The 14,430-nt window shown below is 35.1% G+C and overlaps 1 protein-coding gene across 3 annotated transcripts in view; it reads right to left on the reverse strand.

Moving 5' to 3' along the window:
• Positions 1-345: 345 nt before the first annotated feature.
• The window catches only part of CDH9 (cadherin 9), a 64,902-nt gene continuing 50,817 nt past the window's right edge, over positions 346-14,430 (reverse strand). For 2 of the 3 annotated variants that reach the window (XM_037062802.1, XM_037062804.1), the window contains 5 exons: positions 12,459-12,595; positions 11,894-12,015; positions 5,286-5,403; positions 4,942-5,193; positions 346-987 (listed from right to left, as the gene is read on the reverse strand). In XM_037062802.1, the coding sequence (XP_036918697.1) occupies positions 500-987; positions 4,942-5,193; positions 5,286-5,403; positions 11,894-12,015; positions 12,459-12,595 (1,117 nt within the window). In that variant the 3' untranslated portion in view covers positions 346-499. The remainder of the gene's footprint in view (positions 988-4,941; positions 5,194-5,285; positions 5,404-11,893; positions 12,016-12,458; positions 12,596-14,430) is intronic. The other variant, XM_037062803.1, reaches the window with a different exon arrangement.

Raw genomic sequence — 14,430 nt, forward strand, 5'->3', positions numbered from 1 at the left:
ATATAAATATACATTTATAAAAATATGAATAAATTAACACCAAGACATTCTTCAACTAAATAAATATGGCAGTAATATTCATTCCTATTTCTTTAGGGATATTTTTCTATTTTAATTTACAAAGCAGTTGCACAATATCTCGTTTAATAGTAAAGGTAACTATAATTAAGTTAAGAAAACATTTATAAAGTTCTTATACTTAAGGAAAGGCACAAAAAGCCTTTATATATATTTTATTTATGATTGATATGATATACTTTCCTTCAGAGATTCTTAGGCAAAGAGGGTGAACTGGTTTATTATTACTTTTTTAAAAATCTATGTCATTCATATTCACTTACAGAAACTCACTGATTAAGCAAACCCTTACTAAGACAACACCTACGTATTGTTTGCAATTTTGACTTTTTAAAAATTCCCTCCAAGGAAGAGAATACAGGCCACTCAATCCAGTAACAAAGAATACTTCCACTAACATCAATCAAGTCATAAAATACTGTTATTCTCGGTCACTCTCATCACCCCCATACATATCCGCCAGTTTTTTAAACCGAGGCCCCCAGTCACTGAGGTAATCATAATCCTGGTTACAATCTGCTGTGAGAGACTCTAAAGAACTGAGTGAATCTGCTATGGAATCAGTCCCTTCATAGGCGTAAGTAGCCAGTGAATCGTAAGGAGGTGCATTTGGGTCTGAGTCATTTTCTTTTAATCGTCGATGGATAAAATCTTGCACATCAATATTTTCCCACAGAGGCACAGACCTCCTTATCTGAAAAATAGTTTCTGGCATTACATCCCTTCTAAGTTTACTTTCTTCTCTTGCTTCAGGATTCCTCAATGTGCCAATGTCAAAGGCTTGAGTGTCTTCTTCCCCACCGCCTTCATCGTTGTAAGTCACAATGTTATCCCGGACGTCATCCTTTGAGATTATGAGAGGTTCCTTTTTCCTTTGCCTCTTCAATGCAGCAAACAGCACAACTAAAACTGGAGACAGAGAGAGAGAATTGCACGATTCAGGTTTGAATTATGTGTAGCACATTTCTGTGAATGAAGTTTGTGTGGGGTGAGAAGTGCTAAAATTGCATAAAAATAGTAACTGTCATATACAAATGCAGGGTGCTTTGAGCCAAGGACTAGGTACACTGAATTGGTAAAGCGGATATTACAGTGTCATTTATTTACTTTCAAGATTCACTGTCCCACTGAGCCCTGACATTAAAAAAGATTTATTCAGTTATGGTTAATATATCTAGCCAGCTATAAATATTGATATCTCATTTCATAAAACATTACTCACATATGTGCATATATACATGTGTGTACATTTGACATAGGTTATGTATATATAGTGTATATGTATGAATAAGCATATGTACACATATAATATATAACAGAGATGTATAATGTATATATGCATATATATGTCTGTGCTGCTCATCCCATCCTTTCTATTGCTCATACCTACTTACTTAAAAGTCTTTATTTAGCTGGTTTTGAAGCCTGCTTAAGATTTCAAATATAACTCAATATTGTCTTTTATATTTACAATATAAAATAAAAACTCAAATGAATCTTAAGCATATAATCATCTTACAAGATAGCTCTGATCACATCTTATTACCAAAGAATCCTTGAATTCCACTTTGCATTCAACCTTTTGGGCTAAAATGTTAATTTGTATTCTCCATGCTTTCTGTTTTGTTTTATTATTTACCTATATTTTTACCTATATTATATAATTACTTATATATATACATATATATATAATCAAGTTTGATATGTTTTTGATACACATTTGATATACTTTATTTTACATTACATTACAAGAATTTAACAAGCCTGACAGTGAGCACATGTAAAATAAATATTTACCTTATGCTATTTAAAAATACATTTATTTTAAAAATAAGAAAAAACACACTGTTGCCAAAATACAACTTTTCCATTTATTTGTTTGTTTGTTTGTTTGTTTGTTTATAGAGAGGGGGAGGGAAGGAGAAAAAGAGGAAGAGAAACATCAACATGTGGTTGCCTCTTGTGTACCCCCTACTAATGATCTGGCCCAAAACCCAGGCACATGCCTTGACTGGGAATCAAACCAGTGACCTTTTGGTTTGGAGGCCTGTGCTCAATTCATTGAGCTATGTCAGCTAGAGCAGAAAGAATCTTTAAAAAAATCATTCAAAACATCTTTAGTCTCCACACAATGGGCTTTGAGTGATGAGCTATATTCAGAATTACCTTAAATAATTTTTTAAATTTCAGTAAAAATGAGACATACTGTACTGAAAAAGATAAAATTAAACTGATTATGTCAAACATATATTTAAAATCCAAAAACTAGGGAACCATGAAGTAGTAAAAGTGGACTCTTTGTAAACTTAACATTGAATGCATTAATTTATAAATTGTCTACTTTTTATAATCAAAAGAACAACTGTATAGTCAAGTTATTTTAAAATTTATTAGCTAACATAATGTTTCTTAACTCTCACAAATGGTCCTTAGTACCTATTCTGAGTGGTTTTATTTTTGCTGCCAGGTCAGAACTATCCACTTCTTTTCCCTAGAATGAGGTTATCAATCTGGGATATATGAATGAAATGTAGAGAGGCTAAGATGTGGAATAGAAAAAAGTATACCATTATTTTCACTAAACCATAACTGGAATTTAGCATTTCTTTCTATTATGAACTTCAGCATAAACCGTCATGATAGTAACAGTACGTGTGACTATAAACCAGTGCAAATCACTTATTTAACTTTGCATTATAGTTACAACTATTTCAAGTGATTATTAAACTGTTACTAGAACAAGGAAATATGACAATAATCAAGCACAGTTTGCTTTTTTTCAATTGACAGATTTGTTTTGTCTTATATATCTCATTTCTATGAATTTAAGTTATTGTAAATGGGCCCATACTCTTTATCTGATTGCCAAAGGTGTCCTAGGAACCAAAAAGTTTAAATAATCCTGCCTTAGATTTTAATCCCTTACTTCATCTTGAAACAGAGAAATCAACTAAGAAGTACATTTCTTCCAATTGTAGTAGGCCATGAGTAAAATATATCATGCTATATCATTGTCTTGCAAGAGCAGGCTCTCTTAACTACATAAATGCAATAACTCTGTTCAGTCATCCACATGCAGCCTCGAAATACCAGCAAGACTGCATTGGAACTGCGATACGAAACTTGACGTTTTATTATCTGGTTCTCACCAATTTTAACTAAAATAGCAAATCACTCTACATATAGGCAATGAGTTGGGAAGATGAACAAGTGTGTGTCTTCTATATTTCTCTGGAAAGAAGTGACACTTTTTAGAATAAAAAGAAGCCTTCTGGGATTTCTGCAGAGGAAAGTATACGATTCAGTTTAAGAATGCTACAATATCTAAACTTATTTGGGGGGGGGTGCTTTTGTTCCCCTCTGTATGCAGCATGTCTTTACGTATGTGTGCATCTTATGTTAATAGGTGAAAAAATCTATTCTGAAATATACCTGATTTCATGTTATTAATTAGGAAAGTAGAGCTATGTGAGCAAATAAAACAATATGAAAAGCATCCAAGTGGCACTTAGCTAAAGGGGTAGGTCAAAATTTAATCTCCGTGGGGGATACAAAAATTTATTACTGAAGAGCCGAACGTGGTAGCAGCAGGTGGAGATGTGGACTGCTGATGGTGATGATAGCATGCATGTTCTGACACCCTGAGAAAATGTGTTTCTAAATAGTTGGATCATTTTAACTGAAAAATAACAGCTTCCCCTCACTTTCATCAATCCCCCACTGAAGTCCTACAAGGATATCTGGCCAAAGGGATTTCATCCAGATAATTTGAAAAGATTTGCAGTGAAAAGGAGCCAGCACATATGGGCATTGGAACATAAATTTGGCTAGATATCCTGCCCCAAGCATAAGCATTTTGGATGAATATTTGCTGGAAACAATTTTGGAGGAATGTTTTACGGTGGAACAACTGTTTAATTGAATTAAATCGTTGTCCTGTTAGGGCATGCTCAAATAAAACATTTTCTATTGGAAGCATGACTTTATTTAGAAAACACTGCATGACTAGATAGTCCACAATGCCACCATGATAATTTGCTTAAATGAACATGAGCTTTTAATTTTGCGTATTACACTTACATATAACACATTTTATGAAAAAATTATCTTGTGAAAACTTAAACACATTTGCCATTAAGATGTCTGATGTACATAGCTTAATAATTGTTTTGTATTTTTTTTTTAAGATTTTACTTATTTATGTTTAGAGAGGAAGGGAAGGAGAGAAAGAGAGAAACATCAATGTATGGTTGCCCCTCATGAGTCCCCTGCTGGGAACTGGCCTGCAACCCAGGCATGTGCCCTGACTGGGAACCGAACCGTGATCGTGTGGTTCGCAGGCCCGCACTCAATCCACTGAGCTACACCTGCCAGGGCTATTTTTTATTTGTAAAGATACTTTGGTTTTGAGACTAATGGTTAGAAAGGAGAATTCTGAATTCAAATAATCTCGGTTTTAAATATAGTTAGAACACTTTCTAAATGAGTGACTTTGTATAAGTTACTTAGTCTTTCTGTGGAAGAATAAAAGTATTACCCTTATAGTGTCTATATAAATATTAAATTGATTCTTAAAAATCATTAGAACAATGACCATGGTTAGCTCTAAACTATGTAGGGATTAAAAAGCAATAAATATAAAATATCATCAGCTATTTTATCTTTTTTTTTAATCTCTAGCAAACTAGACCTATCTCCGCAGACAAACACTCAATTGTTTTCCAGGTTAAAAGGATAATTATTTTTAAAAAGTCAAAGCATTCAGTATTTAGCTATAGAGAAGAGAGCTTTTCGGTTCAAGATCACTGGGAACTCAATCAGAGAATTCTGCAAATTCAATAGCGTTCAGAAGTGTAACTTTACCGAGTAGTATGAGGACGCAGAGAAGGATGGCAACCAGAGCTCCGGTGCTCAGGCCGGCCGCCAGGACCAAGGCCTGTGCACTGCAGGACTGCATGTTTCCTTGGCTGTCGCAGGCACACACCCGGATAGTGAGTGTGCCGGTGCTGCTTTGAATTGGATAATCGTTGTCAAAGATTAAGACCGGTAGGAGATAGGTACTCATTTTGTGGCGGCTATAGCCATCTTTCCGAGTCATGATTCCTGCTGTGTTATCTGTAAAGAACGAGTGGGGAGGGGATCACTCATATCAGTTCTTGATTTTGCAACTTAAGGTCTCAATTTTTGATATAAAAAGTGTTCTATACCTTTATTATCTACAATAGTGAAGTTTGGATTGAGGGGAAACTCTGGCACTGGTTCAAAGAAGAATTTGTGGCCTCGAGGAGGGTCATCTTTGTCCATGACACTGACAGTCTGGATCAACTGAAGCAAAGGACATCAAACAAAGCATAACAAAAAGCAACTCTCGTTATTTATTACAAGAGAATTTTAATGAGTGTTTGTGCTTTAAATATACCACTGAAATTAAGGAAACAAAAAATATGTCAGCTCAGAACACTGTGCCAAAGTTTTTGTTTTTGTTTTAATGGTTATATTTATTGTGACTCATTTAATTAAGAATAAAACTTACACAAAACTTAATTGAAGTAAACATATTATAAAATGTAAAAAAAAAAGAATAAAACAATGTTGATCAATATTCCTATACAGGGTATCTCTATGATTCACTGTTTGATTCCTGCCCGGCGCAGTTTGCAACCTTCAAGCAAGAATTGATCACTCCAGTATTAATCTTCTTTGAACATTTTAGAAAATACCAGTTTTTTGTTATTAATTTTTTACCAGTCTGCTGTACCCACTAGATAATGGTTGTCTCCAAGGGAGATAACATAAAAGATGTATTAAAAACATAAGCACTTAGCATAACCGCCTCCTAGATATTAAAAACACTATTAAATACAGCTTTGGGAAATGAGCAATATGTCATATAATATCAGAAATCAAAACCTTTTAAAGCTATGGGGCACCACAAGTATAGTCATATTTCATTCAAATATTTGCCTTTCTATTAATGGTGTTTGAAAAGTTTAAAAATATATAGAAAAAATGCTGCTAAAGTTTTGTAAGATCCATGTCAACTCAGAGAAAATGCAGAACCTCTTCGCTGTGCCCATGGTGAGCCATAGGTAAGCTGCAGTGTGGCCCTTGGAGCAGGCAAGGTCAAGTTGTGCACAAAAATCCCACTAAGCACTTGTTGTGGAAAAGACACTGAGCTACACATCAGGGGTCTGTTTTCCTAGTCCAGGGCCTGTAATTTGTGTGATTTGACATCACAGTCATTAAGTACTTGGACGATCAAATTTCTCTTAAAAAATGTCATACCACTTTTAGATATCATAGCATCACATTCTTTGATAAACTATTATTGGAATTTCACAGTAGTTTAATGTATGCTTTGCTTTGGGTGTTATGTACCTTTTTTGGACACACTAATCTGCATACTCATTAGTAAAGAGTTATCCTCTATAATTTGATATAAACCATAATTTTATCCATTTTGAAAGGATGAGATGTAACCTTACGTTTTTTTACATGATGCTTCTGAAAGTGCAAATGCTTCTGATTATTGATGCAAAATGGACCCACTGTTTCTCCTTAGAAAATTGGAGCATAACAAAGAAAAAATGTACACAAGACTCAATATTATTGCTCAATATCCTGTTTCAGGATAGCAAAATCATATCTATTATTTAGTAATACTTGTATCATAAACAATATTGTTCCTTTGATTATATGACTGAGTTTTTTAAATGATTAGGTGGACCACTTTTAAGCATATTTTAAGAAAATACACATCAGAGTCCTAAACTATATGTCATTTTCAGCCTCACCAATTTTTACAAGAATATCAGTTTATATCAAATATATGAAGACACAAAGACATTTAATAGTAGTATATATTAAAAATTTTATTCATCAATATCAAATATACTTTACCATTATAAAACATCAACTTGTAAGATACGAGTAACTCATATGAACAAATAAAAAAGCCTCCTGGTAGACAAATGAATAAAGAAGCTCTATAAGCCATCATTGGCTGACTTGTGCCCCTCCAAAATTTATGCCTAAGTCTTACTCCCCAGTACCTATGACTGTGCCCTTATTGGGAAATAAGGTCTTTGCAGATGTAATCAAGTTGATATGAGATCATCCTGGATGACATGGGTCCTAATCCAATGAATACCGAGTCCTCATAAAATGAGAGAAATTGGGATGAGAGAAAGACACAGGAAGAATGACATGCAACAGTGGAGACAGAGACTGGAGTCACTTGGGATCCAAGCAACTACCGAGATTAGGAAGTGGCAAAGAAGAATGGTCCCCTTGTGCCTTCTGACAGAACGTGAACATGCTGACACACTGAGTTTAGAACTATGTCAGAAGATTCCATGTACTATTTAAACCATCTAATTTGTGGTAATTTGTGATGAAGGCCATTATAAGGAAACTAATTAGGAAACTAGTATAGCTGTGAAGATTTTTTTAATGGCGACATATTTATGAGAAGGATCTTCAACCTCAATATTTTGGAAGAATTGATGTTAACATTATTATGAGATATTACATGTAAGTTATTTAAAATCAGTGTTGCCCAATAAATAAGCAATTATCCACATATGATAAGAGTTATCAAATATAACATATCAGATATGTAACATGTTTGAAAGCATATGAGCATACATGAAATTTAATTATTCCTGCTTTTAGAATTATATCAAATAAAAATAACACCAAGTAGTGTATAAATATAAATGTATTATATAGTACTCAATATAGTACTGGCTGATAAAGTAATACCTTATTGATAAAGTGAATTTTCATTAATAGGTATATAGATGAATAGTTTAATACATAACTATGCTATAAATATTAAGCATCAAATTAAAAATAAACATTTTTTTGAACTGGGAATATGCTCATTACCAGTTGCAAAGTAAGAATAAAAGAAAAATAATGTTTAATCTGATCATTGTAATGATTTATTGTTGGTAAAATGAAATAAAAAGTTTGAGATCAAGCCCTGGACCAGATGGTTTCACAGGAGAATTCTACAAAGCATTTAAGGAAGAACTAACTCCTATTCTTCACAGGCTATTCCAAAAAATTCAAAATGATGGAAGACTCCCAAACTCTTTTTATGAAGCCAGCATCATCCTAATTCCAAAATCAGATAAAGATACAACAAAGAAAGAAAAGTTCAGGCCAATATCGCTGATCAACATAGACTCTAAAATCCTCAACAAAATATTGGCAAACCACATCCAACAATACATTAAAAAGATCATACACCATGACCAAGTGGGATTCATCCCAAGGATGCAAGGATGGTTCAATGTTTGCAAATCAGTAAATGTAACACATCATATAAATAAAAGCAAAGACAAAAATCACATGATCATATCAATAGATGCGGAAAAAGCTTTTGATAAGGTTCAACATCCATTTATGATAAAAACACTCAGAAAAGTGGGAATAGAGGGAGCACTCCTCAATATAATAAAAGAAAGACCATATATGAAAGACCTACAGCCAAAATCATACTCAATAGGCAAAAACTAAAAGCTTTTCCACTAAGATCAGGAACAAGACAAGGCTGTCCACTTTCACCATTTCTATTCAACATAGTATTGGAAGTTTTAGCCACAGCTATCAGACAAGAAAAAGAAATAAAAGGCATCCAAATTGGAAAGGAGGAAACAAAACTGTCACTCTTTGCAGATGACATGATAGTGTACATGGAAAATCCTATAGATGCTATCCAAAAGCTGCTCAACCTAATAAATGAATTTGGCAAAACAACAGTATACAAAGTCACTATCCAGAAATCAAAGGCATTTTTGTATACCAACAATGAAAAAGCAGAAGCAGAAATAAAAAAAAAAACATTCGATATAGCAAAAAGAAAAATAAAATACCTAGGAATAAACTTAACCAAGGAGGTAAAAGACCTGTATGCAGAAAACTACACAACACTGAAGAAAGAAATCAAGGAAGACACAAACAAGTGGGAACATATACCATGTTCATGGATTGGAAGAATTAACATCATCAAAATGTCCACACTACCCAAAGCAATTTACAGATCCAATGCAATACCTATTAAAGTACAAATGGCATATTTCACAGACACAGAAAAAAACACTTCAAAAGAAATTGAGACACGTGGTTATAAACTAAGCAGGGGAGAATAGTGGGGGAGGGAGTGTGCGGGTGGAGGGGAAGAAAGGGGGAGAACAGAACAACTGTAATGGTATAATCAATAAAATATATTTTAAAAATAATAAAAAATTATGTGGAAGTATAAATGACCCTGGATAGCAGCTTCAATTGTGAGAAAGAAGAGCAAAGTATGCGGGATCACAATACCTGATACCAAGCTGTATTACAAGGCTACTGTAATCAAAACAGCCTGGTACTGGCATAAAAACAGACACATAAACCAATGGAACAGAATAGAGAGCCCAGAAATAAACCCAAATCTCTACAGCCAATTAATATTCAACAAAGAGGGCAGCAACATAAAATGGAGTAATAATAGCCTCTTCAACAAATGGTGTCGGGGGAACTGGACAGCTACATGCAAAAAAATGAAACTCGAGCACCAACTTACACCATACAACAAAATAAATTCAAGGTGGATAAAAGACTTAAATGTAAGCCGTGACACCATTAAAGTCCTAGAGGAGAGCACTGGCAGGAAAATCTCAGATATTTCACACAGCAACATTTTTACTGATATGTCCTCTAGAGCAAGGGACATAAAGGAAAGAATACACAAATGGGATCTCATCAAAATTAAAAGCTTTTGCATGGCTAAAGAAAACAGTATTAAAATAAAAAGAGAACCAACTATATGGGAAAACATATTTGCCAATGATACCTCAGACAAGGGTTTAATCTCTAAAATATACAAAGAATTTACACGACTCCACTACAAGAAGACAAGCAACCCAATTAAAAAGTGGGCAAAGAACTTGAACAGACATTTCTCCAAGGAGGACATACAGAAGATCTAGAGACACATGAAAAGATGCTCAATATTGCTAGCTATCAGAGAGATGCAAATTAAAACCACAATGAGATACCACTTTACACTGGTCGAATGGCCATCATAAACAGAGCAACAAACAACAAGTGTTGGAGAGGATGTGGAGAAGAGGGGACCCTAATCCATTGTTGGTGGGATTGCAGACTGGTACAACCACTATGGAAAATAGTATGGAATTTTCTCAGAAAACAAAAAATGGAGAACCCTAAAACACCAATCCAAAAGAACCTCTGCACCCCAATTTTCATAGCAGCACAATTTACAATAGCCAAGAGGTGGAAGCAACCTAGGTGCCCGCCAGTAAGTGAATGGATCAAAAAATTATGATACATATACACAATGAAATCCTATGCAGCAGAAAGAAAGGAGCTCCTCCTACCCTTTGCTCCTGTCCTTTGCAACAGCATGGATGAAGCTAGAAAGCATTAGGCAGAGTGAGATAAACCAGGTGGTGAAAGACAAATACCATATGATCTCACCTTTAACAAGAACCTAAACAACAAAACAAACAAGCAAACAGAATATAACCAAAGACACTGAAATACAGAACAGGCTGACAGGGACCAGAGGGGAAAGGGGAGGGAATTTCAGGGGAAAAGGGAGAAGGATTTACAGGAACTAGTTAGTATAAAGGACACATGGACAACAACTAAGGGGGCTAGAAATGGAAGGGAGGTGGGAAGCACTGGGGGTGGGCTGGGATGGGAGTAAAAGACAGAAAACTGTACTTGAACAACAATTAAATTAAAAAAAAACTTTAAAAAAAAAGTTTGAGATCAATGTACAGGTACAGTGGGCTTCTTGTGAGAGATCACTTCCTGGTATGCAGGTGTCTGCTTTCTCCGTGTGAATCTCCACGTGGCCTTGCCTTCCTGTGTGTGCATGGAGAGAGCATGATCTCTCCGAGGTCTCTTCCTTAAAGTATGCTAACCCTGTCACATCAGAGCCCTACCATAATGACATTTTAAAACCTATTGCTTCCTTAGGGGCCCCATCTACAAATATACAACAGTGGTTAGGGGGCTTTAATATATGAAGGTTGGGGACAACAGAAACACTCAGTCCACTACAATCTCTATTGGAACAGAAGACTGTATCTCACTTATATTTTCTGTGTTAAAAAATAATCACATTACACAGGATTCTTTTGCCTACATTTTCTTAAAGAAATACCCAAATAATTGGTTAAAATTTCTCTCAGTAAAGTTTATGCCATTACTGTCATTTGTAAAGTACTCTATCAGTGTCGAAAATAAACATATTCTGACTTTGCTTAAAATTATTTTAGAGCTATCTGAAGTATTGCTTTGTAGAGGACTTAAAGTACTTATTTTAATCTCACTAGTATTCAAGTTGAAAAAATAACAAATAAAATATAGCTTATATTATACCAAAATGTTATGACTGAGCAACTGAAAGTGACAAAATAGAATCAACAAAATGACAATTGACCCCCTTTATACTAACAGAGAACATTTTAATTTCAATTTTATGTTTGTTAATGTATTTCCATTCTGATTATAATTCAGTATCAACATAATTATGAGTCCAGCTAGGACTGGTATATAAATTAAAGCATATATTTTTCCTGTTTTAACATGGATTCCATAATAAAAACCATATTTAAATAATCTTTTTTAGATCATTGTGAGTTTTGTGGTAAAGGAAGCTAAGCGACACAAAAGATTGACAATAGTTCGTATGAAAAATAAAAAAGACACGTGCAAGTAAAGTAAGGCAATGTTATCCACTTTGTAAAGAAAAAATATCGTTTTTAAAGTTCAAAATAATTTTATTTACCTGCCCGGGTTTTGCATTTTCACAAACAAAAGTTTCATAGTACATGGCAAATTCCGGAGCATGGTCATTTATATCTAGAATTCTGATGAAGACTGGAACATGGCTACTTTGTTTTGAGTTATCTGCAATGAGAACATGGATAAGAGTTCAGTCTCATGTACTGAGAAGCAGTGATACCACTCTCCCCATTTGCAGTTTAGCAACAGGTCGTTTATGTGGTGTTCACTACTGGATTGGATTGTTGATGGGCATCTCAGCTGTCTCACCTGGCCCACAGGGAAGGCGTGATAAAAAGAAGAGAACATGATTGATAATAAACTATTATTTGTAAGAGATAACTTTCTTAAACTGATTAATTTAATGAGGTTTGATTTTTTTCTATCTTATAGGGAAGTATCAAGAAAATCAAGTTTAAAAGAGATGAATATTTAATAATCATTAAAATAATTAAAAAGGCAACACACTCAAAATCATTCCTCTCAAGGAACAAGAGTCTTTTTTAATGTCATTATTCTACCCCTTTGGTGAAAAAGAATATGTTCAGGTGGATGTCTTTCCCACTTACTTAATTCTGTGGCTATAATGGTGATGTTGTGCCACGGAGACGATTCCCGGTCCAGGGGCTTCAGGGTGAAAATAGAGCCATTTTCTGCATGGATGCTGAAAATCGAGTCCACGTCAGTGTGCCGATCAATGGAGTATCTGCCAGAAAAAAAAGTCCTAAATCCAAGCATCATTTTAAGATTATTAAATGGATAGTTCACACAATCAGCAATTCACATCATGATCTGATAAAACATAACCAGTAAAATGTTGAGAACTTTTCAAAAATTTTTATTTAATGTAGTTGTTATTTAAACAATTTGATATATTTTGCTGTTTTAATTCTATGGTTATATGTACTTTGAAGTGATTATTTATAATCATAAACCTTTGCGGTAGCTTGTAAGTAAGCTTTTAATTGTCACTTGATTTAGTACCTTATTACAGACCCATGCAGTGTTTGAGACAGATTAAGCATTTATTTTAAACTTGGGAAAGTCGATTGCACTGGATAAATAGAAATTATGTTTTAAAAAATTACATAAGAACATGTGTCCGCAGAGTCCTTAAGAGCATAAGCAAATGCAGAGGGGCTGTAGTAAAACACATTGCTTTTGACTGACTCTCCTCATAAAAAAATATTTAAGCTGCGTCAAATGTCTTCCTCCAACTTATCCCTCCAACCTATACCAAATAAAGATTAAATGTCACTAGCAACATAAATATCCTAGTAGGTCTAGATATGGAAGACATCACCATAGACTTCCTATCATTCTGTGGTTTGCAAAATAATAAAAGATGTCCATCTCCATATTCGTGGAACTTGTGATAATCTTACTTTATTCCATAAGAGTTATTTTGCAGATGTGATTAAGGTTAAAATGTAGATATGGAGATTAACACTGATTATCTAGATGGGCCTAAACTAGTCACATAAACCCTTAAAAATAGAAGAAAAGAGAAAAGTAAAATACTAACTTATATATGAATCACATGGGAATCTTGTTAAAAACAAATTCTGATTCAGTAGGTTTAGTGTGGGAGCTGGGATTCTGAATTCCTGACAAATTCTTAGGTTTTATGTAGCAAATACATGGAAAAAAGGTCATATAACAAGATGAAAGACCATGGGATAAACTGGTTAGGAAGAGAAAGAACACGTTTCTGGTTACTGCAAAAACCAGGAGGGATGGAGTCCATAGAATAAATTGCTTGAGTCCCAAATTGTCCCTCTTAAAGAATCCACACACAAACTTGCTCAGATGGACATACTCAAGCTCCAGCACTGGATTGGCAGCTTGCAATGTATCAGTGGCTTACAGGGAGGAAATGAAGTGCCTGCACAAGGCAAGAGCTGAGGGACAGCTTTCTCCTGAACACAAAGGTGGGCAGAGGCCATTACCCCTTTTCAAAATTCCCCACAATAGAGCCACAGAGCCAGTAGGCAGGTGCCATAATTGAGACTCCATCAACTGGGCTAACACTGTATTCCCCACCCAGGGGATCAGGAGATCCCCTGAAACTACAGTCTATCTAGGGCCCACCTAAGCTGTTAACAGTGAATTTTCCATATGAATGGCAAGACCAGCAATCTTGGCTCATGCTTCACAACTTCCTAAATCTTCTCAAATAAGCAATGGCTGGCCTCAGTGAGCTCCTGTATCTTTTGCTAAGTGCCCCCACCCCGACCTAAAACTAGCAGCAGCCAGCCAAGATTCATAGCATGGCTTTGCTTGGGAGTCTCCAAGCCCAGCATAAGTAGCAGCCATCTCAGATTACTCTATAGCTCAGGCAGGGTGGCCCCAGGCAAAACACAGGTAGGGGCTGACCTTGGCCTGAGTCACCGAAGAAACCACAGAGCCTGCATACCCAGTGGACAGCTACAGACCATGTCAGAGCACCACCAACCTGCCCTTGCACAGCTAATATTCCACAGAAGGCAGAGATTGGTGGCCAGTGGTTTTAGCCCATCCTTGAAGCTGACTGACCTGAAT

The sequence above is a fragment of the Sturnira hondurensis genome, unplaced genomic scaffold, assembly GCF_014824575.4.
Source record: "Sturnira hondurensis isolate 20B ecotype Veracruz unplaced genomic scaffold, ASM1482457v3 Scaffold0014384, whole genome shotgun sequence".
Taxonomy (NCBI): Eukaryota; Metazoa; Chordata; class Mammalia; order Chiroptera; family Phyllostomidae; genus Sturnira; species Sturnira hondurensis.